General features: G+C 33.6%; 3 protein-coding genes across 4 annotated transcripts in view; 2 read left to right on the top strand and 1 right to left on the bottom strand.

The window, feature by feature from the left end:
* Positions 1–27,866, top strand: part of LOC128223804 (uncharacterized) — a 78,304-nt gene that overhangs the window by 7,428 nt on the left and 43,010 nt on the right. The window lies entirely within an intron of this gene.
* On the bottom strand, positions 191–11,398 carry LOC128223808 (uncharacterized). The gene is made up of 12 exons (XM_052933220.1): positions 11,269–11,398; positions 11,006–11,080; positions 10,579–10,663; positions 10,019–10,126; positions 9,421–9,572; positions 8,762–8,892; positions 7,418–7,520; positions 5,817–5,909; positions 4,783–4,899; positions 4,450–4,562; positions 3,910–4,010; positions 191–3,694 (listed from the first exon to the last, which is right to left on the bottom strand). Exons 1-12 carry the CDS (start codon positions 11,395–11,397, stop codon positions 3,501–3,503), a joined length of 1,401 nt encoding a protein of 466 aa, XP_052789180.1. The 5' UTR covers position 11,398; the 3' UTR covers positions 191–3,500.
* On the top strand, positions 11,624–26,411 carry LOC128223807 (uncharacterized). Its single transcript, XM_052933219.1, has 15 exons — positions 11,624–11,810; positions 12,008–12,088; positions 13,769–13,843; positions 14,172–14,340; positions 14,613–14,725; positions 14,983–15,109; positions 15,529–15,667; positions 16,402–16,523; positions 16,706–16,781; positions 17,472–17,734; positions 17,905–18,018; positions 18,397–18,485; positions 22,704–22,753; positions 23,627–23,674; positions 24,702–26,411. The coding sequence occupies exons 2-15, from the start codon at positions 12,028–12,030 to the stop codon at positions 24,843–24,845; spliced, it is 1,590 nt and encodes a 529-aa protein (XP_052789179.1). The 5' UTR covers positions 11,624–11,810; positions 12,008–12,027; the 3' UTR covers positions 24,846–26,411.

The following is a 27,866-nucleotide window of genomic DNA, read 5'->3' as shown; positions in this document are numbered from 1 at the left end:
TCATCCATTCTTCTCATTACTTCAATTCATACTAACTCCTAGTAGTTTGCAGTGGGTGATGGTTGGTTAACAAGGCAACCCCAGTGTGCAGGGGACCTTGGGGCTCACCATAGGTGTTCGCCATATTACTTTTTAACATGTAATCCTTGTATAAGTCAGGTAAGTGGTTCATGAAAGACTCAAGACTGTATTAGGGATGGTTTGCATTTATTTTGGGGCTAGAAATGACTTTATGTTTTGTTATTAAGTATGACTTTTCCCAAATATACATGCTTATTAAGGTGAAAGTTCCATATTCTTCATGACAACCAGTCAATTGGACAACTGTAATGAATTGACATACTTGCAAATCTGAATTATATTTTCAAACTCAAAATGCTTGCAAAATTGGTTCCCTGTACATGAGTAGTAGCTAAAACAATGAAAACATGGCTAAACAATATAGAATTAACACTTAAAGGGGATGCATTCAATAATTCATAGTTTTGATGTACTAAGGAGTTTTTGGTAAAAAATGTTTATCCAGTTCTCAGTAAAATAGCGTATGTTTTAGACAATTTTTGCAACAAATTTGTTTACTGATTTTTAAATGGAAGAAATAACTTATACTTTATAACCTAATATAAAATTATTTGGAAATGATTAACAAAAATATGTAATTGTCAAAATCTCAGTTAATGTTACTATATTATTATTGAAAATGTAATACTGTTTGCTGGTTGTGAATAGAAAAATTAACAATTTATAGTTGTCATTTTGTACAGCATAAACACACTACTACAAATGAAACAAACACCATCCTTTTCTTATTATGTTTGAAGGGTAAGAAAAATTACATTTAGTTTCAATTATAACAATATTGCGCACAATTGTGTTTGAAAATAACTTTCATCGACTCCTAACATGTAATACACATCAGCACAATTTATATCTACCTTCATCATGAATATCAGATTGACTTCTTCAAATTATGACCAGTGGTTATACCCAATTTCTTTATTTAAAGTCATAACTATTACATGAGAAGCTTTCTTACAATGAAAGAGTACCAATGCATGAAGGTTATCGTTTTAGTAGTCATCATTTATTATGACTTGTGTCAGTGACTGTTGTAATTGAATGTGACAAATGATCTATTTAGATCTTTGATGATAAATCCAGAAGGCAGTCATTCTCAGTCAATCTTATGTTACATTCAGAAGGCAAATGAAGAACAAGTATTATATTCGTTACATAACAATTTACAAATTTGTAATACCCTTTACATGAGGAATAGCTCAAACAATGATAATATGGATATACAATATCGCTGAAAGCGATGCATGATTCTAAACGCCCGTTTGCTATGAAAAAGCAGAACTTGTAATACAATTGCTAGTAAAAACTAAATTGTTGTAGCATTATTATACACAGTTGGAAAGATTCATAATATGGAGAGATGTGGGCAGGTTTGAATAATAAATTTAAAGCTAATTTACAATGAATGAAGCACAAAAGCAGCAATTGAAATCCATCAATATTGAAGGTATGGAGCAGATGAACTCCTGCCAAGAAATGTATGAAAATGAAAAACATTTATGATGGTTATTGATGTATTTGAACCGTAGCGCTACCTTGAAACCCCCAAAAGTTTGGTAGTCATGTTTGTATACAGCAAGGGGTGAAAAGCATTGAGCTTAACAAGTTTCAAGTGGCGGTTCTCATAAGGAATGTGCTACCTTAATATGAATGATAGGCTTATGATGAATGTGCAGTACACTCACTCTCATTGCAATTTGTGTAAATACAAAGTATCATATCAGTCCCATCAGTAGTTTTTGCAGTTATTGCCTGGACAAGCACCAATTGTGAAGAATGGCTGTTGGGGTGGATTTTATAACTATGCATTAAAGGATTATGGTACCAGCCCAATGCATCTTCTATCAAGCCATCTATCTAAATACTAAGTGTTATTTCAAAGTAATGAACTATTGGTTTTAATATAAGTTATAAATTGCAGGACCGATGTCATTTTCGGAGATATGAACGCATTTTGGCTGGTCAAAGTATGCATCAAGTCTTTTGGACTCCACACACTTTGACCAGCCCATTTGCATTGATAACCGAAATGACATCAACCCCACAATTCATTCCTAAAATAACATCCGTTCTGTTGACATTGAAGTATATATAACAGCTAAAGTATTCATGGCAAACCTAGTAAAAGTATTTGCAGCTCATACACAATAGGTAGTGATCATTGTCCTTTGCAAGTGATTAAATAAATCATCCCTTTTCAGGTCTTGGCCAGAGCACTATATTATAGTTATTAATTGGAACAAGGCAGTCCCCTACCGTTGTTTTTTAGTATATTTTGTTTATCTCGCAACATGACTGATACGCTTAATCTGACCAAAATTGTACACAACTGGTCAAGAGTGGAAATGTAGGTAATACAATTAGTTTGATCGGTAACCTTCAATATCATTTAAAGATTCTTAAAGATTATTTTGACTAAAAATAAGAAGGAGAATTAGTCCTTGATGTATAACATTGATGAAATAGCAAGCCTTAAATATATATGATCAAGTGATACATATGTGTTGTGGTGACGTCATAACATAGTTTTAATGCTTTTGAAGAGAAAACACATGTTGTAAATATATAATCGCATTTGAGTCCATTGTATTTTTATATATTAAGCTTGTTTCACCTAATGATATTGCTTGATATAATGCGCCAAATATCAATCTGTGCAACTTGTTGAAACACTTTCAAATAGCATTAATATCTTATCCTCTATTTAGCATTGTCATAATATGGACCCAAAACGTAATGATGGATTACTAGCACGAATTGCAATTGGTACGTGTTCTTGGATCAATTCAGTTATTGTTGCTAAAAGTACATGAAATCTATAAGGTCAATGAATATAATAATAATTGACATGCCTTCACTGCTAAATGTAAAAAGCCTGGACACAAGCATGTGTACTATGACCTTCAAATGGCATATGTGACCTCGACCATAAGATACTGGACTCAGGTCCAGATCCTTGCACAATAAGGACAACATTTGTACCAAGTTATAGTTTTTTTGGTAATCCTGAAATGCATAAGTACGGAAACGAGCGGGTGTACTCAGACCTAAAGAAGTATCATGAAACCTAGACCTTTGAGGTATTGACCCTCTTCAAGGTCACTGCACATCGTGTCAATGAGGACAACATTTTTACCTAGTAATTTGGTAATCAATCAATGCATAAGTAAGTTTTAGCACGGACACTAGCATGTGTACTCTGACCTTTTAATGTCTCGTGTGACCTTGACCTTTGATGTATTGATCCGAGTCAAGGTCACTGCACATCATCAATGAGGACAACATTTGTACCAAGTAATATGGTTATCAATCAATGCATAAATAAGTTATAGGCTGGACAATAAATGATACAGACGGACAGATGGACTGACGGACGGATGAACTGACAGACGGACGAAGTGCATTACTATAATAAAATTGCATTATTCCTCATTCATTATTTCTTTTTCGACCAATGTCTTGATTTCTTTGATTTTCTTCCCGAGTATCTCATTGTCGAATGTCCTCTCAATTCCATTAACAATTATGGAAATTATTACACAATTGTCACTGTTCAATGAAAGTTTGTTCACAAAAGTGACATATCTCCCCCTTCCTTCAGGTGAAGAAATTTCTCCTGTAATGTAGAAGATAGTTCATTGTAAGCAGTAGAAAAAGCATGTATGCTTATTTCAGTTTACAACATATGGCATTTATGGCATAATAATATAAAAATTAAAAAATGCTGTATGACTCGCCTTTTGGTATGACAATTTAGTGAAATAAATCATTGAAATTGTCTGAACAGACTGCCAAATAATTCATAAATGTTTTAGAATTTCATTTTCATACCCGTGTAACGGAGCATTTCTTCAGATTTGAAGAAATGTTCTTCAACATCTTCCCATGTTTGCTGGTTTAGCGACTGACATGCAAGGATCTTTAAGTTTTCCCTGTAAATTGAACGGGGTTAAAGGTCTTATTAATAACAAAATATGCATGTGGATGAATCAAAACCATAAGTCCAGTGTTAACATGGAGTTATTTTGTTGTTAATGATATGAATATTTATCTCACGCGAATTGTCCATGTTGTAATCTCACGTACATGACATTATATATTCCGTACTGTTACACTGACATAAAACATTTTCATCAGGTGTTAATATCATATGCTATCACCTTAAATGGCATATATATTTATATAATTGTAATGAAATGATGACTTAATGTCATCCTATGTTAATTTATTCCCACTGATTGATTGAAATGAATTTCTTAACGTTACATTCAACAGTGTTTTATTACGTAATATTCTTCCATCAGATATGGATGGTAAGCATAAGTTGCCCTATTTAAATGACGATGATTGGTCAATGCGTAATGATGTCACCTCCGTTTGTCTGCCACAATGATTCGGGACACTTTTACTCCGTTCGTCCCAACAGCTTTGGACAGGTAGGGGGTCCTCTTATCATCTGCGACTGACTGTAAGTTTCGGAACAGCTGTAAGTGAAGATTTTCTTTAAAAGTTAAATATGTGTTTAATTCACAGGCTTTTTTTATACAATGTATAAAAGGGCATACATTTGTATATTTGCTTTAACAGCCAATAATGGATTAATGAACGAAAAATTTGTTCTTAACATATGAAATTAAATACTCTAACGTAATGATATGATACTGGGATGGAACTGACTTTGTATATGTTCTTTCATATATTTACCATTTGGGGGAACGATCCATCACTGAAGTGGTTGAACACTTGTTCAACCAGCAGGTAATTATTTGTGGAATAACATGCCACAGATAAGATTGTGGACAAACCGGCCTTCGTATGCGTCTGCAAAGTATAAACTTATATTAAAATTGCTGTATATACATTACATTGACTTTGACCAAAGACTATTTTTTAACAAGAGATGTCACAGAGACAGCGCGCTTGACTATTCCGCCGCTTTTCGGTGTATGGATTGTTAAGTTTTGGCGAAACATGCATGGATCATTGTTAGATTAGATTTTAATAAAATACATGATGTGCTGAGATATTTACATTTGAATGGAAAATTTTAGAATTGGTTCGCAAACTTTAACGTACATTCTGAGTATAAAAAGGGGCATAATTTTGTCAAAATGCTTGATAGAGGTACCTCCTCTTGTGTACATGATGAGGGCATGTTGGTGAACAAGTGTTCAAAGTTTCAAAGGCAGATGTCAATGGACATTGAAAATAACTGAGGTGGTATGCAAACTTAAACGTAAATTCTAAGTAGAAAAAGGGGCATAATTTTTTCAAAATGCTTGATAAAGTTACCTCCTCCTGTGTACAGGTTGGAAGCATGATGGTGAACAAGCGTGCGAAGTTTCAATGCCAGATGTCAATGGGCATTGAAAATATTTTAGGTGGTACGCAAACTTGAACATAAATTTTAAGGTGAAAAGGGGTATTATTTTGTCAAAATGCTTGATAGAGTTTCCTCCTCATGAGTATAGGGTGGGGGCATGATGGTGAACAAGTGTGCAAAGTTTTAAAGCCATAGGTCAAAGGACTAGTAAGATATTTGAGGTGGTACGCAAACTTTAACATAAGTGGTTACGCTCGGGTGAGTAGGATAGGTCTCCTTATTCGTCGAATAGTCGAGCTAACAATTATCTCATTCAGTAAATGTAGGGCTGGAATTTTGTCTTAATTGAATATTGACACAGAAATGAAAGACATGTACGACTTCAACATGAGCTTGATTAATACTGTACTCATACCTTTCCCTCTATGTATCCCAAAGATACAACAGCCTCTTCTTTCCACGAGTCCTCATTTTTCATATATGCCCGTCGGGCAACTCGTACTTTATCCTGCATTGTGAAAGTTATAGTACAACTTATGCTTTATGCTTTCAAAATGTTATTAACAAGATAATCATGAACAGCATGCAATAAATGAGCATGCACAACAGCTGGCATTAAGAGGACTAGTTAATTTCAACTTTATATTTCCAGGCACAACCTTTTTTGACCACAGCTTATTTTCGACCGCCCCCATAAAGTAGGTAAAACACTTCTATGTTGCGTCACTTTTGGTATAAATATGGTCAAAAAACAGGTTGTATAAAGGTCCAATACAACATGTGACAGCTGCCATTTTGGATGCAATATGTAAACAACAGATGATTGAAACATTTAACAAATTAAAGATGAATTATTTATTCAAATGGTACACAAACTTTTGTCTAGTATCATCAATTTTATGATTGAAATGTAAGTAATACTACGTTGGTCAAAACAGGTTGTTCTAGGATAGCTGTCAATATTTCCATGTTTTTATTATCATAGACTGTCATTTCTATGTCATACAATGAGAAACCAGTTTTTTATTCCTGTTCTAATTCTTCAAAAACAATGTCTATTCAAACTTTTACAATGGTCAAAGAATGTCTTAACAGCTATCTATTGTGCACCATATGTTGTTGATAAACTGAAGTATTACATTAATGTGTGAAATGTTCATTGTTGTTATGTTAGTTCACCAAACATAATGATCTTATTTGGAAACATTCAAACACATAGGCTAAGATAACCTTTCATTACTGAAGAGCCAAATGAACTTGTTATATTCTTAAAAGATTTGAAGTTGTTAATTAGAATAACAATACTATCAAAAGAACGGATTGCACGGTGTATCATTAACTTTACACTTGGAACGTACAAACAAGTGGCCATGATGGCCCTAAAATGCTCACCTAGGGAAAGGGCCACAACTCTGTGAAAACGCTTTAATAAAAATGCTGCAATTTAAACTTTTATTTACTGATGACAATGCCTTGTTTATAATTGTAATGGGTCATTTAATGAAGCCACCTATAAAGTTTCATATGAATTTGGCCGGGTAGTATCATAGATTTTTTTAAAAGCAAAACAGTAAGTTGGCCATTATTTTCAGCAATTGTTGACGGACGGACTGATGGACTAAAACCGATCACAATATCTAACTATCTGTCTCAATTTAATTATAAAACATAATCAATAGGGACACCCTATCCCCATAAGCTAAATCTTAATTGTTTAGAGATTGTTTTCTCCCAGTAATATCAAAACTTAATCACACAATAAGAAATGAATTTTATTTTGTATATGTATTTAGATCAGTCATCGAAAAAAGACTTTCGGATGAACAAGTCTGATTTCATATAAAATTGCTTGGCAATTTTTGAACAAGCCATGCTATATAAAATTAAGAATAAGAGTAAACCTGAATGACATTTTGCCAGTGCAGGGCTTGAGGTCTTGTGCTAATTTTGACCACTGTTAGATTCTTTGAATATTTTCTAATATAACAGCGGCGCAGTCCCATTATCATATCATACCTGGAAGGACAGCTGTAGTGTTTTTGTCTTAGCATTGTGGAGGGATGACAAGTACAACGCTTCCACATCATTTAATCCCACATACACCTGCGCATTGACTTTGCTGAAACAAATGGTAATGATTAATCAACTTTTAGGTCATACATCAATGGGCAGATTGCCAGTGTGGTAGCTGTCTTAATCATATAATGTGTATTATAATAACTAGTAAAAGTTCTACGATGTTATTTGAAATTAATGTCAAACTGTTACTTTATACAAATAAAACAACATTGACGGTGGCGATACTATTTCACGGTCCCGGTCTCATCCGGTCTCTGTTTTCAAAATGTTATAGTAGGTATTGGGCGTGATCGTGAAGGTGTGAAGGACCATGGGGGTAATAGGATTGCAAAAGATTACAGTTTATTAATATTTTGATGATAATTATTTCATATTTTTTATCAATAAAACAAGTAAAAAATTAAAGCAAAGATAAAAAACACATATAATATACACATGTACTAAAATTAATGTCAACACATTGTTTGTTTGATTTTTCAATATTAAATTTAGTTATGTATATATTAATGATAATATTAATAGAAATAGAAACAATGCATGAATACCTGTAAATCAATTTTGCAAATTAATTCAGTAATTCAGGAATTCTAAAATATTGTTGTTTATTATAAAGACAATGATATAGAATAAATGATTGTTATGCAAAGGCTCTAATAAAGATTAAAAATAAAATGATTTTAACATCTAACCAAATTTTAAAATAAATACTGTAATCAGCATCATATTTCATAAACGGTTAGAGATTCATTGCAAAGTTCCAGTAGACGAATAAAATATATTCTGCTAAATTTGTGTAATAATGACAAAGGTATTCAAATTTATTTAAGGAATGAATTGCGGGGTTGAAGTCATTATCGGGGTATGAACGCAATTGGGCTGGTCAAAGTGTGTGGAGTCCGAAGGACGAAAAATACAGACGTAATAGTTTACACCTATAACATATCGCATCAATAGTTAACACATGTAACAAATTGCATAAATTAAAACATAATGTTTATATATTTTATTCCATTTTGTAACATATAAAAGCAAATAAGATTGTCATATTAGTTTAACATACTTCGCAAACACAATCTGCTGCCTGATGCCATAAGTTATAAACCGGGAATTGAGAGGCCGGATGAGACCAGATTTTACGAGGAGAGACCGGGAAATAGTATCGCCCCATTTACAGCCTTATAAAAAATCAGCAACTTTAGCAAGATAAAACTGTACGCATTTTTAATAATCACAAATAGTTTCCAGTCCAATTTTCCGTACTCATAACACAAATGTACATACCCTAGGCATTCATAATCACTGCTGGTCTGATCCGCCATGATAAGCTTCATAGCTGATACTAAATGGTTCCCACCCAGTATGATGTACGAGTTGTTGTCATCAGCTTGGAAGTCATCAATTGACAGGCACAACTGTATAAATTTAATGTGTGATATTATGCTAAATCAATATGTGTATGAAAGTTATTTTTTGGAGCAATTCACTGCTTTCTGAAGGCTGTTTCCCCTTACCAAAGAACGCCCCCCCCCCCCTCCCCAAATATTGTTCTTAAAGAAGTGCAACATCGAAACATTTACGTCAACACTTATTGTATGTAATGAAATATGAACGTAGGGCATTATCTATACAAATGACTATGTGTTTGTAAACGTAAGGATTTCAACTACCATGTACATATTGAAACATAATAAAAAAGAAGCTGTGTTAACGAATTGGCTGTAACACATCAGCACTAATTGTATAGAACTGGTTGTGGCTTTGATAAGGGTTGAAGTTAGCCAAATTATTTTTTGATTGGTCAATATTTATCCAAAAATTAATGAGTACCATTAAAAAATAATGCTTTCATGAGCAAACTAGACAAAATATAACATTGCATAACTTATTCAGTTTTATGCAATTAGCTGCTGATCGTTTTGATCATTGAATAGATGACAAACCTCAGAGTCTAGTACAACCGGTATCGTGGTGACCGGCTGTGACGGGGTCTTCAGCAGATCTTTTTTGATAGCACTGACCCATGATGTATTGATAGGCCTGATACAGAAACTTTCGCTGCGTACCAACTGACTGATGGCAATACAGAAGACACCTGTTTCGAGTAAATGACAAGATCACTTCTGTTTTAACTCACTGAAATGTGCATGGTTCAAATTCAGGAATAAAAATTAAAAAAAGGCATGTTAAATTTAAAGACACTCAATTTTTTCAGAAGATATGCAATCCTTGAAATAGATATGAACATAATTTAATTACCACAAGATAGATATAAAACTTAATTAAAAAATGCATACTTTTGTTTTTATGATAGACACACATAAGTTAATGACATAGATTAACATTATGCAGTAAAGATAAGTTTTTTTATGCGTGTTGATTTTAAAATCGCCAGCAGCTGATGGCAATGATCAGTTCCGAAAAGCACAGTTTTAAGTATTAGTGGTTGAACATTGAATTTGATATGTATCATATCTAAGGTTCAATTTTTATAAATAATGTCAGATACAAATGTAATGCTTCGAGCACTTGTTATGTTACCGGCGCATTTAGATTGGATGATTTTATGACCATCAGGAACAGTAACCGTCTCTGGTACAGGATCATGGTCAGTCACACACTCAGCAAAATCTTCACTGTGAACGTTTCCTGAGAATAAATTCCGATTAATTAATTGTCAACTCAGGTCCAATTCAGGGGCATATCCGGAATTTGATTTTTACAGGGGGAATAATGTATTCATGTGACATTTTGACTTAAGCCCCTTCTTCATAACCTGAATTGTTTTCTTTATACAATGGTCGAAATTAGCACAAGCCTGCAAGCCCAGTGGTCGAAATTAGCACAAGCCCTGCACTGGTAAAATTTATTGTTGGGCTTGCTCAAATTCTGAATTTTATATAGCAGGGATTGTTCAAAAATCATCTATACATTCTAAGGATTTGTGCTGAAATCTATAGTTAAGAAAAAAATCAAAAAAATCTGACCTACCTACCATATTTTTTTGGCAGCGTTACCTGAAACGTACCTATTTTTTTATTTGGCTTTATAGTGCAGTTATGTAAGTAACTTATACAGGATCAAACAGGGCAAAGACCTACTTTTCTTTGTTGATCTCCTGTGAATAGGAACACCCAAACTTTCTATCACTTTGAGGAACTCCACGTTGTTTGTAGTTCCACGAAACTGTTAAATATATAATGGGTTTTCAAGCATTGTTGAATTTCGTAAGTATGGAGTATCGTAGTTGTCAAAACTACCAACGTTATCCGTTAATTTACAGAATGGGCGGCGGAGTTATTGACGTCACATAGTTTGACTGCTGCTAATAGACAGTTACTGGTTAGAAACTGATTGACAATTAATTGTCACTTCGGGAGTTAATTAGTTTTGACATGTGTTCATATCCTGTGGAAAATCAGTAGCCCCAGATGAAATTTGTTAGCCTCTGGCTATCGGTCTACTGCTAATTTCAAACATTGATAATATACTGTATGTTGAATACATTACAGATGCAATCATACTAACCTTTGCACCATCACCATCAAGATTGTAGTTTTGCCTCAACAGCCGCTTCCCCACTTTCTCGCCTTTACATTTGAACTGTTAAATTAAAAATATTACTTTTTCAAGAGGTTTATTTTGTTCAATCATCCGATCAACTTGTATATATTTTTCTTACATTTTTTCATTAAAAACATTGCCATTATATATTATAAAGACATTATTTACTTTACAGATATTATTAATCGGAAACAAAGATTTTTAATTAATAGAATAAATATTCTTACCCACACTTCATCTTTCGTGTGACCAGCCCCTGCCGACGAAATAGTCAAATCCCCATTTAAACCACAAGCCTTATTGCCATTAATATCAAGGTAAAAATCTCCACCCTCTTTCAATATGGACCACTTCATGTTTTTACGTCTACTGCATAATGTCTTTTGCAACACTAAAAATTACTAGTACTGTAGACTGGCTCATTAAGAATAATACAATATGTGAATTGTTTCAACATGGAACGCAGTCACTTGTATCAACTTTGAACATGAACAATTAAAAAATGATTGTATATTTGTATTAAAAAAAATTATGAACATATACAAATTGAAAGGAATATCAAACATTATGTATATGAAGTTAATAATAATTACTGAAACATGGGGGAAAAACTAGAATTAAAATATAAACCTTATCCGTATGCCAGTCTATTTTGTGTTTCACTGACATACATTGGATCAGTGCCAATTTGGATCGGTGCCAACCTGGACTGTTTCTGCTCTGCAGGCGACACTTTCAGATTTCAGAAAAAGTTCGATTCTCTTCACAAGTATGTCGTTTAAAAAAATATTTATTTTATTGTCTGCTATAAAGTTTTTGACTTGCATGTTATAACATAAAAACACCAACTTTAAATTGATTTTTGTTTATTATCTTTAAAAAAATTAATATCTTACACGAATTAATCTAAAAAATATTTATAACATACATGGAAATTTATATAATTTTTAAATAATGACTTTGAAGGTGCACGAATGAATTGAACAATGGACACCATGAATGGAATGGAGACTGACGACTTAGAACCAAGTGAATGTCTCGCTGAAGGTACATCAATTGTAATGGTTGTCAGTAAAAATCATGTAAATGAAAATATGTCATTTGTTACCTTAGTCATTCTTAAATGCCGTCAATGATTTTTTAATGGTTAGCCTGGACTAACCATCTGACATAAAATGAATGCTGGACGGCAAATTAGAATTACTATTTATTCCCTCAGCCATTTTCAACAATGAACCTACCTTGTAACGACATCAATTGTAACCTTTCCAATCGCTTCACATTTGATGCATCCAATAAGATTTTTAACTTTGTTGAAAAACAAGATGCTTACAAGATGTGCACAGTATAATTTCAAATTGATAATGAATGTACACTGACACAACAACATTCATTACTTCATTGAATGAAATGTGCACACCTTAGTTGCTCCTTATGCACTACCGGTAGGCATGGGACACGGTTATGATCATTTCTTTAAGGGATTTTTTAATTCAATATTGGAGTTGCATAGGAATCAATTTTTACCACGTTTTTATTTTTGGTCTTGGCAAGCTAATTTCTTTTTGCGTGAATGTGTGCAAACCTATGATGCAAGACTGCTGACAAAAATCGGATAGTAGATTCTCGTATTCCCGTTCGAAAAAATAATAAAGTTGTCAATACGTTCAATCTGTGAGAGTGCAGCTTTACAATTATTCAAATAATCAAATGTTCAATTACAAGACATAGTGAAATAAACAATCCCGACTAAAATGCTTTATCACACTATTGCATCGACAACACGTGATCCTAAGAGAAACCATAAACCGTTCACGGTACATGAAAATAGCCATCATAACTTTTCCTTTTTGAAAGATTTGTCACATTTTATCAAGTATACATCATCGTTTCGAGTCGTAATATCCAATGAAACACATGAAGATTTCTTCACCTTTTTACTGAATTCACTTCACATGTTAATCCTTCGAAATCCCCACTCAGACTGACGTGTTAACCCACAAATTCGTGTAAAGACGCGAGCTTTCTATACACATGTTACTACGCATTCATGTGATTCTAATATAATTACTGACGATAAGTTGACTTTCAATTTAAACAAGACCATGTGCAAGTTCATATTTCTAAACCCAAATTACATACTTTGTTGTCACACATGTCACGTTGATATTTAAAAAAGTACAATTTCTAGGACCTATTTTCCATACGCGTATCAATAAAATATTGTATTTCGGTTGGACTATTTGTATAGTCAATTTAAAATACAGTTATAAAAATTATTTATAGTCTGTTTCATACAGAAAAAAAAAAATACTAATTAAATGCATAGTTTAAAGCTGCACTCTCGAACATTGAACTTTTTTTGTCTTGGAAGGAGCCAATTTTTGTGGAAGCACAGTGAAACAAGTAATATAAGAATAAAATGATAAAAATTGATGTTTTATGTGTAAAACATTTATTTTTGAATGAAAATATGAACATCTGTCATCTGATCTTTTTGTCAACAATCTTTTATCATTGGTTTGCAGATAATTACGCCCCTACTGTGACATTTTCGCAATAAGCAGGAGATGCGTAGCAGGGGATTGTCATGCCAAACACTCCTTAAACTAGGACAATCCCCTTATGAGAAACTAAAGTTAATTGTGGCCCTCATCACAATATATATTTCAGGTCAACGAATACATCCTCTATGCAAATTAAACAAATGTCAATACTTTCTTCTAGTAAAGAGATCTAGAGGAAGACGGCTTGGTTGGCGAAAAAGAGCGGAGCAAGTGCCTCTTCTTAGGCGCAGGAAAAGTAAGTACAAGTATATGTTATGCAATGTTCTTATCCTTTACTTAAATGGTTAGAGGAAGCAAATGAATGTAATGTTAATTGCTTATGTTACATAATGTAGGAGACTATCTTTTGGTATGACTCGGCCAGGGATCAAACCCACGACCTCCCGTTCCGTATGCATAAGCTTAACCACCACGCCACGAAGATGGTAAAGTAAGAACAATAGTTAAAGTAACATTCCTTGTACGAAATGAGGACATAGAGTGATTAAGTTGTTCAGTGCACGTTCATGCTTCGGTTCACATTTGCAGAGCACATAAACTTATACAAATGCCACATTTTTCAGAGAGCTCTATCATGCCGATCGATATAATAGCCCAATTCCTGTGCTGTATTCGTTGCTGTTTGGCTGACATTCCTGCTGCAGTCCTGCTGAAGGCTCGTAGTATTTACAGGGCAAAGAACATGAACGAGCGCTCTAGATGGGTTTTTGAGTGGATCGAAGGGCATACCTTGTAAGTTAATAAATATTATAATTAAGGAACATGGATGTAAGGATGTGAATACAGGCAGGGCATGAACGCAATTGGGTTGGTCTAAGTGTGTGGAGTATGAAAAAAAATCCTATATCCTGAAGCCAACAAATGTCCATTACTTTATTGTTTAACAATATGACTTATCTATTCAAGATAATTGCTCACTAAGTCATGTTTCAGAAAAGCCATGCTTTGTTCATGAGCAAATTAAGTACAATGGTTTATGATATATAGTACATTCCTTTTTTCAGGAACAACAAGACATCATTCCTCATAGGAGGAAAAGCTGTGTGCTTAAAGGCATGGTCTGTCTGTCTGGGGTGCCCAGCTAGCACATACTACCAAATTAAAACAAAATTCCTTGGTAAATTTACTTTGTGTGTTAATAATCATACCAATGATATCCTTCTTCTTTCTTATTCATAATTGGATTAAAAAATAGTGTAACTTATTAAGTCTTAAGTTAGTGAGAAATGTGCTTTTGTTATTTGCAAAACAATCATGACTGCAACCAATTGGTTGTAAAACACATTCAGGAATATAAATGAAATATTGCATCCTTTGACATAGAACGACAACTTTAAGATGTAAGCCAATTATTGGGCATACTTTCACTTACAGCCGGTGTTACACACATAAATGGTCCGGGAAATGTACAGGGAAAGCTTTCCATGGCAAGCAACAGTGCAATTAGTTGGTTGATCAGCTTCTCAAAAAGTCATGGTGACAAGATGCCAAACACATACAAGTAAGCATAACATTGTTCAAAATTGACCGTATATATGTATTATAAATTTACACCAGTTATTACTTTGAAAGTATCACTGTTTTCTACTATGATTTTATTCAGCGAATTTGTGTAATCATTGGATAGGAAGATGTTTTATTTTAAATTGATTCTTATAATAAATTATGGCATCACATTGTGAGCAATCTCTACCATACCTACTTCAAAATCCTGCTTATGATTGTGGTTTTGTATTATATGGGAAATCAGTATAAACATTGAACATATTTGGCCAATGTATTATTAGCGGGATGGGTTAATTTTTTCCCACTGCTTACTTGGTAAGCCTTGGTGAAAAACTTTTCATGTGCTATTAGTAATTATAGCGATTTTTTTTTCCAAAAACATCATTTTGATTTCACAAATATATTTTTCATAAGGATCCATCTGCCATCATGTATGCAAAAACGAGCAGTTTACAGTTTATACAAGGAAGAAATGGATCAGCAGGATACTATCTCTCACACACATTTCTTTCGTCTGTGGAAGAGATTTGTCCCTAACGTCATCATCCCGAAGGTAATTCTCCTACATCAGTGGTCGAAATTAGCACAAGCCTGCAAGCCCTGCACTGGTAAAATGTCTTTCGGGTTTCCTCAAATTCATAAATTTATATAGCAAGGCTAGTTAAAATTTTTGAAGCCAAACGATAGTACTATTATAAGAATTCGGGTTTGTTCATCCAAAAGTCTAATTTCGATGACTGCTATATACAAATATAATAACATGTTCAATTAAATAATGCAATTTCATGTAAAACCTTAATTTGTATTTCCACCAATATATGGTGGAAAGCATGAATGATGTGGTATATTTTGTTAGTCCATTATATCAACCCACCTGGCTAACTTTTAAGTAACTGGCATAGTATTCAATAAGCATCTAAGTAAAAAAATATAACTTGCCTTCTTTCTTATTAAAATTTTAAGAAAACAAAAAAATGTCTGTACAGAAAAAATATGAATATAATGAAAAAAAAAAGTCTTAACAATATATGCATAATAATACATTTGAAGAAAAGTAGCCGTTATTTAAAATTATTGTTATCAAACATTCTGAAATTCTCACTGAATTGAAAATTTTCACAAAGATGCTAATTGAATACCGCCCTATCTAGATTTATACCTTTCAGAATTTCTACAAAAGGTATCTTGCAACTCATTTATTTTACTGCAACAATTTGCAAGTCTGCATTACTGTTTGCCAATGAGTTAAAATTGAAAGTTTATATAACTATATTCATTTCATTTAAGAGGTCAAGATTCACGGTTTGTGACACATGCCATGATATAAAGTCTAAACTGGAAAAGACTACCAACAAAATGGAGAGGAAGGAATTACACCAAAGAAGAGAAAAGCATCTACGACAACAAAAGTAAAGTTGAATATCAAACTGTAAATAATGCAATTAAAACAATAATGTCATATAACAGTTTATGCTCCATGCCTTCATGATACTGAGCTTACATAAAAAAATAAGCAAAATGAACTTATAACATGATACGTTATCTCATAAATTTTGTACATTTCATAATATCCATATTGTTATACTTTCAGTGCGGAACGCTCAAAATACTATAAGCATATTAGAAAGGCAAAGTCCCAGCCGGACCAGTACCTCAGCATTATACTGGTAAAATTGATTAAATTGCAATTTCAAATAATGATTTATCATTGGAATACCAAATCTATATGAATAAGAAAAAAAAAATATATATATATATAATCTTATAAATTCCTTTGCGAAAGAGTGTCAACATCTGGAAATCAAACAGTTTCTTCAAATAATACAATTTTTTCAACATATATTCAATTACCCAGGGTCTGCATGCTCAATGTATCAGCCTATAACTTTCAGATACTGTTTACCATTAAATGTGGCATTTTGTCTCTAAATTAGATAAATATTAACGTTAGCTTCAAGTCCATCAGAATGTGATACACTAGTACATTATTTAATGAATGAATTGCTGGGTTGATGTCATTATCGGGTTATAAACGCATTTTGGTTGGTCTAAGTGTTTGGAGTCCGAAGGACACCACGCATACTTTGACCAGCCCATTTTCGTGACCTGCTGACACAATACAAACAATAACAAGAACACTAGCTTTCACGTATATTGTTATACGATAAATTGCGATCCAAACGTATCTGATGATGTTGCATTAATCGATTGATAAATGCCGTTGCTGAATGGCAGTTCATTGAAGGAATGGAAATTGAGGTGTAAATATTGGGACATATATATGTTAAACATCTGTTAAATGTTAATATTACTATCAAAAGTAATTGAAGATTGAAATTATTCCTTTCTGATAACAGGATGGTATGGACCAGGAAAAAACAAGACTGCCGCATTTGCCAACTACACCAAAGTCATTGTCCAATGCCTGGAAAGTCCAGTTCAATCTCATGGGTGCCATTGCCCATGGGATAGGCATATATGGATTCTTTGATCCGTTCCAGTGGTCACATGGTGGAAACTACACAATTTCAATACTCTTTAGCATTTTTGGCATGCTGGACTCCTTACCTGAAGTGTTATACCTACAGCTGGACAATTGCCCAGGAGCAAACAAAAACAGGTATGATTAAGTTTGTAAAAAAATGAATATTATTCTCAAATAAATGACTATTTGTAGGTTAAAACATTCAAAAATAACAAATTAACTATTAATGCAGAATGAAATAGACTCAATTTGAATGACTATTCTACATGTTTTACTTCAAAAGTTTTCATTTCATTTTTTTGCAGATTTGTCATCGGATTCCTTGCCCTTCTGGTTCAGGCAGGAATATTCAAAAAAATTAAACTTTCGTTCCTCATGGTTGGACATACCCATGAAGATATTGATCAGTTGTTCTCAAGGTACATGTCTAATTGAATAAAACATGAGCAATTAAGCTACAAAAAACATTATTCATTTGCCATAGATATGAAATACCAAAAAATGTCGTCAAAATCGACAGATTGCCATCTAGCAAATTAAAGGTAATCTTTAAAAAACCACTCATTTTCTTCGTCAAAAACATTTAAACATAAGCACATAATGGAACCTACAGAATGGGATATTTATGAAAGCATTGTTTCAAATAAATTTTGCATGCTCTAAAACAATATGAGTTAGTTCACATAATGCATGGGTATTGTACTGATATTTAAACATCCGAGTTTTAACATGAAAACATTGATCACTTATCAAAATTATAATGATTTTATCTGCAATGTAAATGATATTTTATTCAGGTTTTCAACCAATGTGCGAGATAAAATGATCATGACACTGGATAGCTTGATGCAGTGTTTTGAAAGATGCTACAGGCCGACACCTACAGGTATTGTTATAGAAAATAAATGAGATGAAATAATCATTAGTATAATAAGTTACAAATATGGTTTCATGCCCTAGTATACACCATATCGGTCATCTACTGACTCTGTAACGTATAAATATATAATTTGTTGACCAATCGGGAAAAGTATGCCTGACCAGGAAACAATGACTCTGATGATGTCACGAATACAATAGCTACGTCATAGGTCAATCGGTCTGATATTTGATAATTGTCCAATTAAATCAATGAATTTTTTATTGTACAGTGGAGGAAATGTTGTTTTTCTTATAAAATGAAATAAAAAACACATATGCAATAAAACGGTTAAAAAACGACGCCGGGTTGCCATCTGTCCATAATGGCACACCTGGCCTTCGATGACCCTAGGGCCATTACAGACCAGGTGTGCCATTATGGACAGACGGCACACCACCGCCGTATATTATCCTCTAAGTCATTTACTTGAACCAACTTAGAAAACGTTCTAAATTGTACTTAAAATACAGAATCAATAATCAAAACTATGTTTAAGTGAACACATCCCCTTTGAAGGGGCTGTCTCATGTATGGGAACCAAATAAGTTTTTTCTGTAACGAATCTCTAGACAATGATGTAATAGAATGTGATACGCTTTGATATCATAATTGTAAAAAAAAAATACCAAAAATCTTCAGTTAGTAAGTTTTAATGCTTGTACACGTCGATGCCAAGTTTATGTTAGTTTGCAAAATTTCTCTTTTCTTTTTCGTTATTTTATCATACCTGAATGCATTCCATTTAAGTGTTAATTCTATATTGTTTAGCAATGTTTTCATTGTTTGAGCTACTCCTCATGTACAGGGAACCAATTTTGCAATCATTTTAATTTTGAAAAAATAATTCAAATTTGCAAATATGTCAGTTCATTATACCCGTGACAAACAAAGTTTGAAGGGGATATATTGGAGTCACCCTGTGGTCAGTCGGTCGGTCGGTCGGTTTGTTGGTCATTCCGTTGCAATTTACCTTGACCGGATTAAACTTCATACTATGAGAGAGCATAATGAGAGGAACTGCAGTGTACAATAACCATAACTCTATTCTTGCTTATTAATGACTAATTGCCCTTTGTTACCGGTACTTTTTTTGTCCGAAGAATAACTTGAAAATTACTATATGGAAATCATTGAAACTTCATACAATGGTATAGCACAATGAGAGGAAGTGCAGTGTTCAAGGACCATAACTCTACTTTAGCTAATTACTGAGTTATTGCCCTTTATTTGTTTTTTTGCTGTCAAATATTTTTCCAGCCATTAACTTTCAAACTACTAGATGGAATTTATTAAAACTTAATAATACAATGGTAAAGCAAAATGAGAGGAAGTGCAGTGCACAAAAACCATAGCTCTATTTCAGCTAATTACAGAGTTATTGCCCTTTGCTACTTTTTTCTTGTCCGGAGCTTAACTTGAAACCTATAAGAAGGGATTTAATAAAACTTCATACAGTGAGAGATCTTAATGAGAGGGAATGCAGTGAACAGGAACCACAATTCTATTTCAGCTGATTACAAAGTTACTGCCCTTTGTTACCTTTTCTTGTCTTGAGCATAACTTGAAAATTATTAGATGTAATTTAATAAAATTATAAGAAGGGATTTAATAAAACTTCATACAGTAATAGATCATAATGAGAGAAAGTGCCGTGTACAAGAACCGCAAATCTATTAAAGCCAATTACAAAGTCACTGCCCTTTGTTACCTTTGTCTTGTCTGGAGCATAACTTGAAAACTACCGGATAGAATGTAATACAACTTTATACAATGGTACAGCACAATGAGATGGAGTTCAGTGTACTTAAATCATTACACTATTTTAGCAAATTAAAGAGTTATTGCCTTTTCCTGTGTTTTTTTGTCCGTACAGTCACTTTAAAACTACTACATGGAATTTCATAAAACTTCATACAATGATAAATCATAATGAGAGGCGGCATTCGGGGGTATTAATCATGTTCAGTGATAGCTCTAGTTAAAGTTATCCAATTGACTGGTTGTCATGAAGAATATGTAACTTTCATCTTAATAAGCATGTATATTTGTGAAAAGTCAGTCTTAATAACAAAACATAGTCATTTCTAGCCCCAAAATAAATGCAAACCATCCCTAATACAGTCTTGAGTCTTTCATGAACCACTTACCTGACTTATACAAGGATTACATGTTAAAAAGTAAAATGGCGAACACCTATGGTGAGCCCCAAGGTCCCCTGCACACTGGGGTTGCCTTGTTAACCAACCATCACCCACTGCAAACTACTAGGAGTTAGTATGAATTAAAGTAATGAGAAGAATGGATGAATGGTTGGAATGAATTTTCAGTGCCTATCACTTCCAAAGTTAGAGGCCATGTCAGATTAACAAGCTCTAGATTAAGACAATAAAAATTTGAAAAGGGCTCTGAAAATTCATTAATCCAGAACGGTTATGTGTGACAGGGATATGCAATGCAGGATACACAAGAAACATGCGTGCACACAAGCATATATACGGTACAGCCATCATGCATATCAACAATTTTACCGCCTACCATATCACTATGTTATAAACACCATAGCATGTGAATAGGTAGTTAGTGGACTATGGGCATCTAGTGTTACCATGTTTCAATAAAACAAGACAAAAAACACAAGTATTCAATTGCTGAAAAAAGCAAACAAAAGCTTTAAAGTGGCCATAATCCCATTGTGTGGCAGTGAACCTTAATTTCAACCACTCTAAAATAACAAATAAGCTAAGTAGCAGGGTCCGATATAGTAGCTTTGTTGAAATGCAATTGTTGGTAATAAGTGAAAATTTGACTTGCTGAAATTTTCATTTCGCTTATTAGTGAAAAGCAGATTTGTTGGTGCACACACCAACAATGAAACTTTGTTGAATTGTTCCAGTTTCTTGAAGTACAAAGCTGCATTGTTGATGCATGCACCAACAATGCAGCTTTGTTGAAGTGTTCTAGTGCCTTGAAGTACAAAGCTGCATTGTTGATGCATGCACCAACAATGCCGCTTTGTTGATGTGTTGTAGTTCCTTGAAGTACAAAGTACCATTGTTGATGCATGCACCAACAATGCCGCTTTGTTGATGTGTTGTAGTTCCTTGAAGTACAAAGTACCATTGTTGATGCATGCACCAACAATGCCGCTTTGTTGATGTGTTGTAGTTCCTTGAAGTACAAAGTACCATTGTTGATGCACGCACCAACAATGCCGCTTTGTTGATGTGTTGTAGTTCCTTGAAGTACAAAGTACCATTGTTGATGCACGCACCAACAATGCCGCTTTGTTGATGTGTTGTAGTTCCTTGAAGTACAAAGTACCATTGTTGATGCATGCACCAACAATGCCGCTTTGTTGATGTGTTGTAGTTCCTTGAAGTACAAAGTACCATTGTTGATGCACGCACCAACAATGCCGCTTTGTTGATGTGTTGTAGTTCCTTGAAGTACAAAGTACCATTGTTGATGCACACACCAACAATGCCGCTTTGTTGATGTGTTGTAGTTCCTTGAAGTACAAAGTACCATTGTTGATGCATGCACCAACAATGCCGCTTTGTTGATGTGTTGTAGTTCCTTGAAGTACAAAGTACCATTGTTGATGCATGCACCAACAATGCCGCTTTGTTGATGTGTTGTAGTTCCTTGAAGTACAAAGTACCATTGTTGATGCATGCACCAACAATGCCGCTTTGTTGATGTGTTGTAGTTCCTTGAAGTACAAAGTACCATTGTTGATGCACGCACCAACAATGCCGCTTTGTTGATGTGTTGTAGTTCCTTGAAGTACAAAGTACCATTGTTGATGCACGCACCAACAATGCCGCTTTGTTGATGTGTTGTAGTTCCTTGAAGTACAAAGTACCATTGTTGATGCACGCACCAACAATGCAGCTTTGTGTAATTATTCCAGTTCTTTGAAGTACAAGGTGCAGTCGTTATTGCCCATTTTGGCTATGTTATCCTCAACTTTGTTAAACAATGTTTTGTGGAAGGGAACATGGCTTTTCTAGATTTAATGTGGTTTTCTAACTTCACATAATACAGTGTTAAAAGATGATTTACAAAAAAACCATTTCTTTATGACTATTATCTATTTAAATAATTATAATACTATGGTGTAATACATTGTGCAAAAACTTGTTGATAATTTCCATACATCATGTTTTTCTTACATTTCAGGAGATCACTTCAGAAGTTTATGGGGGCCTTATGCTGGATGGGCTCACAGTGTGAGTTTTGTTATTTCAAAACCTAGATTTACTCTGACAGTCATATCTTATTCGTTAAAGAAGGAGGACTTGTACTTGGTATGACTCTAACATACAAAAAGATCCAATCTAAACTAAACAGTGGCTACATGCACCAACTTTCCTGGAATGGAGACATTGTATGTGCAAGAGAACATCTATATATAGGCTGTTATAATTCTTTAAAGGAATGGACTTTGTACTTGTGTTGTTTGTGTAAATATGTAAACAGATTATGTGGAACACAAACAAGACAGAAACTAACCAAATTCTGAATTCCCCCCAAAGGTAGCATGAAATACAGAAAAGTTTGGAATGTTTGATATATGTTAAAGGTTGACAAAACATAATTCAGCGGAACGTTTGTAATTTTGCTTTATTTCATGCTTTTTGTTGGTTTATTGAAAAGTTACAGCGATATATATCCTGATACTATTGTAACATAAACCGACACAGTACAGGGAAGAAAAATAATGACGTCACTTTCGGTATGACATCACTTGGTGCATGTTTTGAATCAATGGTCAATTAATTATTACTGGTACTTTTGATGAACTGTAAGCATACGAAAAGAAAAATTGTTTCCTTTAGTGTAAGATTGCAATATATTTCACCTTGAGAACTGGAAAAGTGAATTTTTCCCTTTTTTACTTTGATGCTTTAGACTTTTATTCTGGGCGGACTGAACTAATCAAATAAAAAACAAACAGAACAGCAAATAGACATTTTATTAGTTATTAGCAATTTTATCTTGTTCTATTAATGAATATTAATGTATATTAATGACTTTGAAATCACCTGATAGAATCATGCTTATGTACATTTATTGAGTATACACTGTAATATACATTTCAGGTACTCTTTACTGCTGACCTCCGCCAGTTCCAAGAACCTGGATCAAAGGTATGGTCAAGTCCTTACATATTTAATTAACAAATTTTCAAAATTCTACTCTTTTTTAAGATAAAACTAAAGGCGTTATGTAAGTAAATGTTTCTAATATTCCTTACTTAATAATATTTTTTACATCTGAACAAAACCCCGGCTATCACTAGAGTTAAGCTTATGAGTTAAAGAAGAGTGATGAACTCTGCCCGTGTTCGGTAGCACCCTTCTGCCCTCATGGATACCAACATGAGTACAAGACAGGGTGCAGTGCCTTTACATGAGTCCTTTAGTCTTGAACATTCTACATTTTACCCTTAGTACTCTGTCCCTTTTCTGTATCACGCTGCCACAGTTAAAAACCTGGCTAAAACCCTTGCACTAAGATTTTTAGCATCAATAATTAGACTTTGAAGGACATAGACAAAAATACAGTGTCAGATTGTAATATATTTCACTGAGCGAGCACCAAGGGCTATATTTCACGTTTGGTGCAGTTTGAAACAGTGAAATATCATTTTTATTTCACTGATAAATCACTATAAATCACCGGAAACCATAAATTGGAATCTTACTTTTAACAAACAGTTTCTCTTTTTATTGTATGCTTTAAATTTATTTTTAATAAAATTTAAACAGGGAGTTCCACGGTAATTTTTAAATAAACTACAGAAAATCATATGTTTTTTTTTTATTTTAAATCTTACAACTACAATGACCCTATCTTATTATCATGCGGGTAACTTAATTTTCTGGCCCCAGTTTCTTGAAACTTTTTAAGCTTAACAGGCTTAAGTCGCTTATTTCAAATAGCCAAAATACATATACTAAAAATGGATTTTGATGAATGAAAAATGGTTTATTCTGATAATCATACAGTTATTCCTACATAATTTCTAAAAATTCTTGAAGAAGTAAATATAACACATTTAACAAAAAAAGTGAGATTAGCTTAATCCTGTTATAATGGACTTAAGAAGTTTCGAGAAATTGGGGCCGGATGATTATTATAAGGGTCAGACTGACCAGACCATTTTTGTTTTAGAAGCCAATGGTACCATCACCTGGTAAAAGAAGACAGACAATGAAAATGGACAAGCAACCAGTCAAAAGATCACACTATGAAGAAACAGACAAGAAACCAGTCACAAAGAAATCAAAGAAAGGAAAGAAAAAATCAAACGCATGAAAATAAAACAAAAACATATGTACTTTCTTAAATGTAACTGTTTGATTATCAGACAAATTTCCTAATAAAATTGAAAATGATGATGGATTCAGAAATAATCAAAGTGTATTTGAAACATTCATTCCAAATATTGGCATGGCAATAGCACATTAATGTTTATTTCAACAACTTCTGTGTGATATATTTAACAATTAGTCGAGACATAATGAATGACAGGAAGAATAAGTTCAAACCATGAATTATTTTTGTACATTCATAGCATCCATATTATGATGTTTTGACTCCAAAAAGAATATCAAACAGATGCATTTTCCATGATTTTAAACACAAAGTTCAATTAAGGAATGAATTGCGGGGCTGATGTCATTATCGGGGTATGAACGCAGTTGGGCTGGTCAAAGTGTGTGGAGTCCGCGCGTACTTTGACCAGCCCAATTGCGTTCATATCCCCGATAATGACATCAGCCCCGCAATTCATTACTTATATTTACACCAAAAGTGCATTATTTTATTCAATAATTGTTAAAAAAAACTTCATTTCATTTAAGAAAACCTTTCAGTAATCCGTCCTTACCCATTCTGTAAATAGAACGACCCGATTGTAACCGGAAACAATTTTTTCAAATGACGTCACAATAACGCGGGAAAAGATCAACCACTTGAAATCACTTTTAAAAGTAAAATTGAAATACTTATGGTAACAACACATTTAAAATATAATAAGTTAACACTTTCTAAAATGTTGATTTATATTTTACGGGACCTGCTGACAAAATATAAACAATAACAAGATCAATAGTTTCAATGTATATTGTTATGCGAGGAATTGCGATCCGAAGATGTTGCGTTCATCGGATGATAACTGTAATTGCCGAAAGGCAGTTCATTTAAGGAATGGCAGTTGAGGTGTTAATATTCACCTATGTTGTGAATCCCATGCCTTTGCTGCTACTGTTTTTTATATAATATTAGCAAAATCTCCTAGTATTTAAATTACATGATAATTAAGTAGCAATACTAAGCAATTCATTCTGATTCCAAAGATATTTTCTAGCAAGCTGAATTAATTATAACATTTTTACCAACTACACATCACTGTACCATGCTGTAATTCCCATGTACATGATGCTACTTACAATTTCGTTTAAATACAAATATCCATAGTTTATACTCTTGAAAAAACTAACCATTTTACAGTGGTAAGTCAACAAGAGGAACCGTGCCCATGTGGACAGACCATACAACTGGGAAAACTAGTTGTTATTACTCTCTACAGTGCTCTTATCCATCTTATTTTTTGAAAATGTATGCATAATGTAAATGTATGCATTATATAATAGGAAACGACTTTTGTAAAAACTTGTTTCAATATTGTATCTTTGTAAAGCCATATGCTTTTATTTCTAAGTCTCCAGCTTTTGTTGTGTTTTGATATGTTATGTATGTTTGTTATTCATATAGCTAGTGTTTCTTGTTAGCATATATTTGACTTTATTGAATACAAATTCTTGTATCTTGTATCATTTAAAGGCACAAAAGCTGTGTTATTAACATAGTAAAATGTCAATCATTTTTAGCTCTTCGATTTTTTGGAAAAAAATAACGAGCGATTGTCGTCACTCGATTGTCGTCGGAGTCGGAGGTGTTGGTTAAGTTTTGCGTTTAGGCCCATACATGGATACTATCAAAGCTATCACTTTCAAACTTCGGGAACTTGTTCATCTAATACCCTTCTTCACATTTCACCTGTTTTTTTTGGGGGGGAGGGGGTAAAAAATATTAATTTTGATGGATTTTGAGAATTGGACATAGCTTCTTCAATTTTTGTTGAATTGAGATAATTTTTTTACAGACAATAAATCGCTAATGCCTTCAATATATCAAACATGTTTTTGAGGCACATATTTGGAAGGGTAGTGGGAGGGTGGGGGATATTTTGGAGTATTTTTGGACTGTAATTTTTAGCAAGTCTGATTTTTAGCTCTTCTGGCCTTTGGCCAGTAGAGCTTATGCGATGGTAATGTGTACGTAGTATGTGCGTCCGTGCGGTCGTGCGTTCGTGCGTCTGTAAACAATTGCTTGTGAACACGATACAGTCTTCATTTTTGATTGTATCTCGATGAAACTTGTACAGTATCTAGATATTCATTAGAGCTCGGTTCCTTTCGAAAACCAGCAAGATCCGCCCATGAACGCCTAGATTATGGGCCATGAAAGTTTTAAAGAAATGCTTTCTATTTTTAGCCAGGTCTGCATGAGCGAATTCTATTTTTAGCCAAGTTTACATGTAAATTCAAGTCTAGAGTTAAGGGAGACAATTTGCAAGACTAGGATTTTGAGAGACAATTTGCTTTTTGCTTCTGCAGTTGATTATGTGAATTACTCTGCCTTGTTCTTGTTGAAAGCCCAAAGGCCATTTTTTAGCTTTAAGTTCTGTAGTTTGCGCATTCATCTTAACAAAATTGGTTGTGAATGTTTAAGTTATGCACCTGGTGTCATTACTGGCCACACCCAGGGTTCACAGGTTTGGTAAACATAAATCTGGAAAGGTTTGAAAATCTTTTTGTGTGTTCGTGCATCCATCTCAGCACAACTGATTGTGAATGTTTGTTCAAATTGATCAATGTTGTCCTAGGATGCCCTTGACTTTGACCTTTTGACCAACTTTTTTAACTTTTAAAACTACAGAAATTTTTACTATGAGTACAGTTTTGAAAGCAATTGTTTTTGTCGGATGACTTTTACTTTGCACATATTAAAATAGTTCATGCAGCTAATCTGCTTACAATACTTTCTGGGCTCAGATGTTGAACGTGCTACGTTTTTAGGTAACCCAAACACAAAACATAAACTATATGTCGGTTGCCTTTTACCCTTACATACATGCTCTGGATTAATATGACCACAAAAGCCATGCCAGTAGAGCATAGGCCCTTTTGGGCCTCTTGTTTAAGTTAAGTTTTGTATTAGGTCACTTACATGGAAACTATCAAAGCTATCACTTTCAAACTTTGGAATACA

Source organism: Mya arenaria, chromosome 17 (genome assembly GCF_026914265.1).
Source record: "Mya arenaria isolate MELC-2E11 chromosome 17, ASM2691426v1".
Lineage (NCBI taxonomy): Eukaryota > Metazoa > Mollusca > Bivalvia > Myida > Myidae > Mya > Mya arenaria.
The sequence above is the reverse complement of the archived record's forward strand: the minus strand, read 5'-3'. Positions and strand labels throughout refer to the sequence as shown.

Bases quoted from the DNA above. Each gene is read 5' to 3' on its own strand.
- LOC128223808 (XM_052933220.1), bottom strand. From the start codon at position 11,397: ATGAAGTGGTCCATATTGAAAGAGGGTGGAGATTTTTACCTTGATATT. The intron at 9,573-10,018 runs GTAACATAACAA...TACTCGAAACAG, and splicing joins CATCCAATCTAAATGCGCCG to GTGTCTTCTGTATTGCCATC. The intron at 8,893-9,420 runs GTTTGTCATCTA...AAATTTATACAG, and splicing joins CGGTTGTACTAGACTCTGAG to TTGTGCCTGTCAATTGATGA.
- LOC128223807 (XM_052933219.1), top strand. From the start codon at position 12,028: ATGGACACCATGAATGGAATGGAGACTGACGACTTAGAACCAAGTGAA. The intron at 13,844-14,171 runs GTAAGTACAAGT...CACATTTTTCAG, and splicing joins TCTTCTTAGGCGCAGGAAAA to AGAGCTCTATCATGCCGATC. The intron at 18,019-18,396 runs GTACATGTCTAA...TATTTTATTCAG, and splicing joins ATTGATCAGTTGTTCTCAAG to GTTTTCAACCAATGTGCGAG.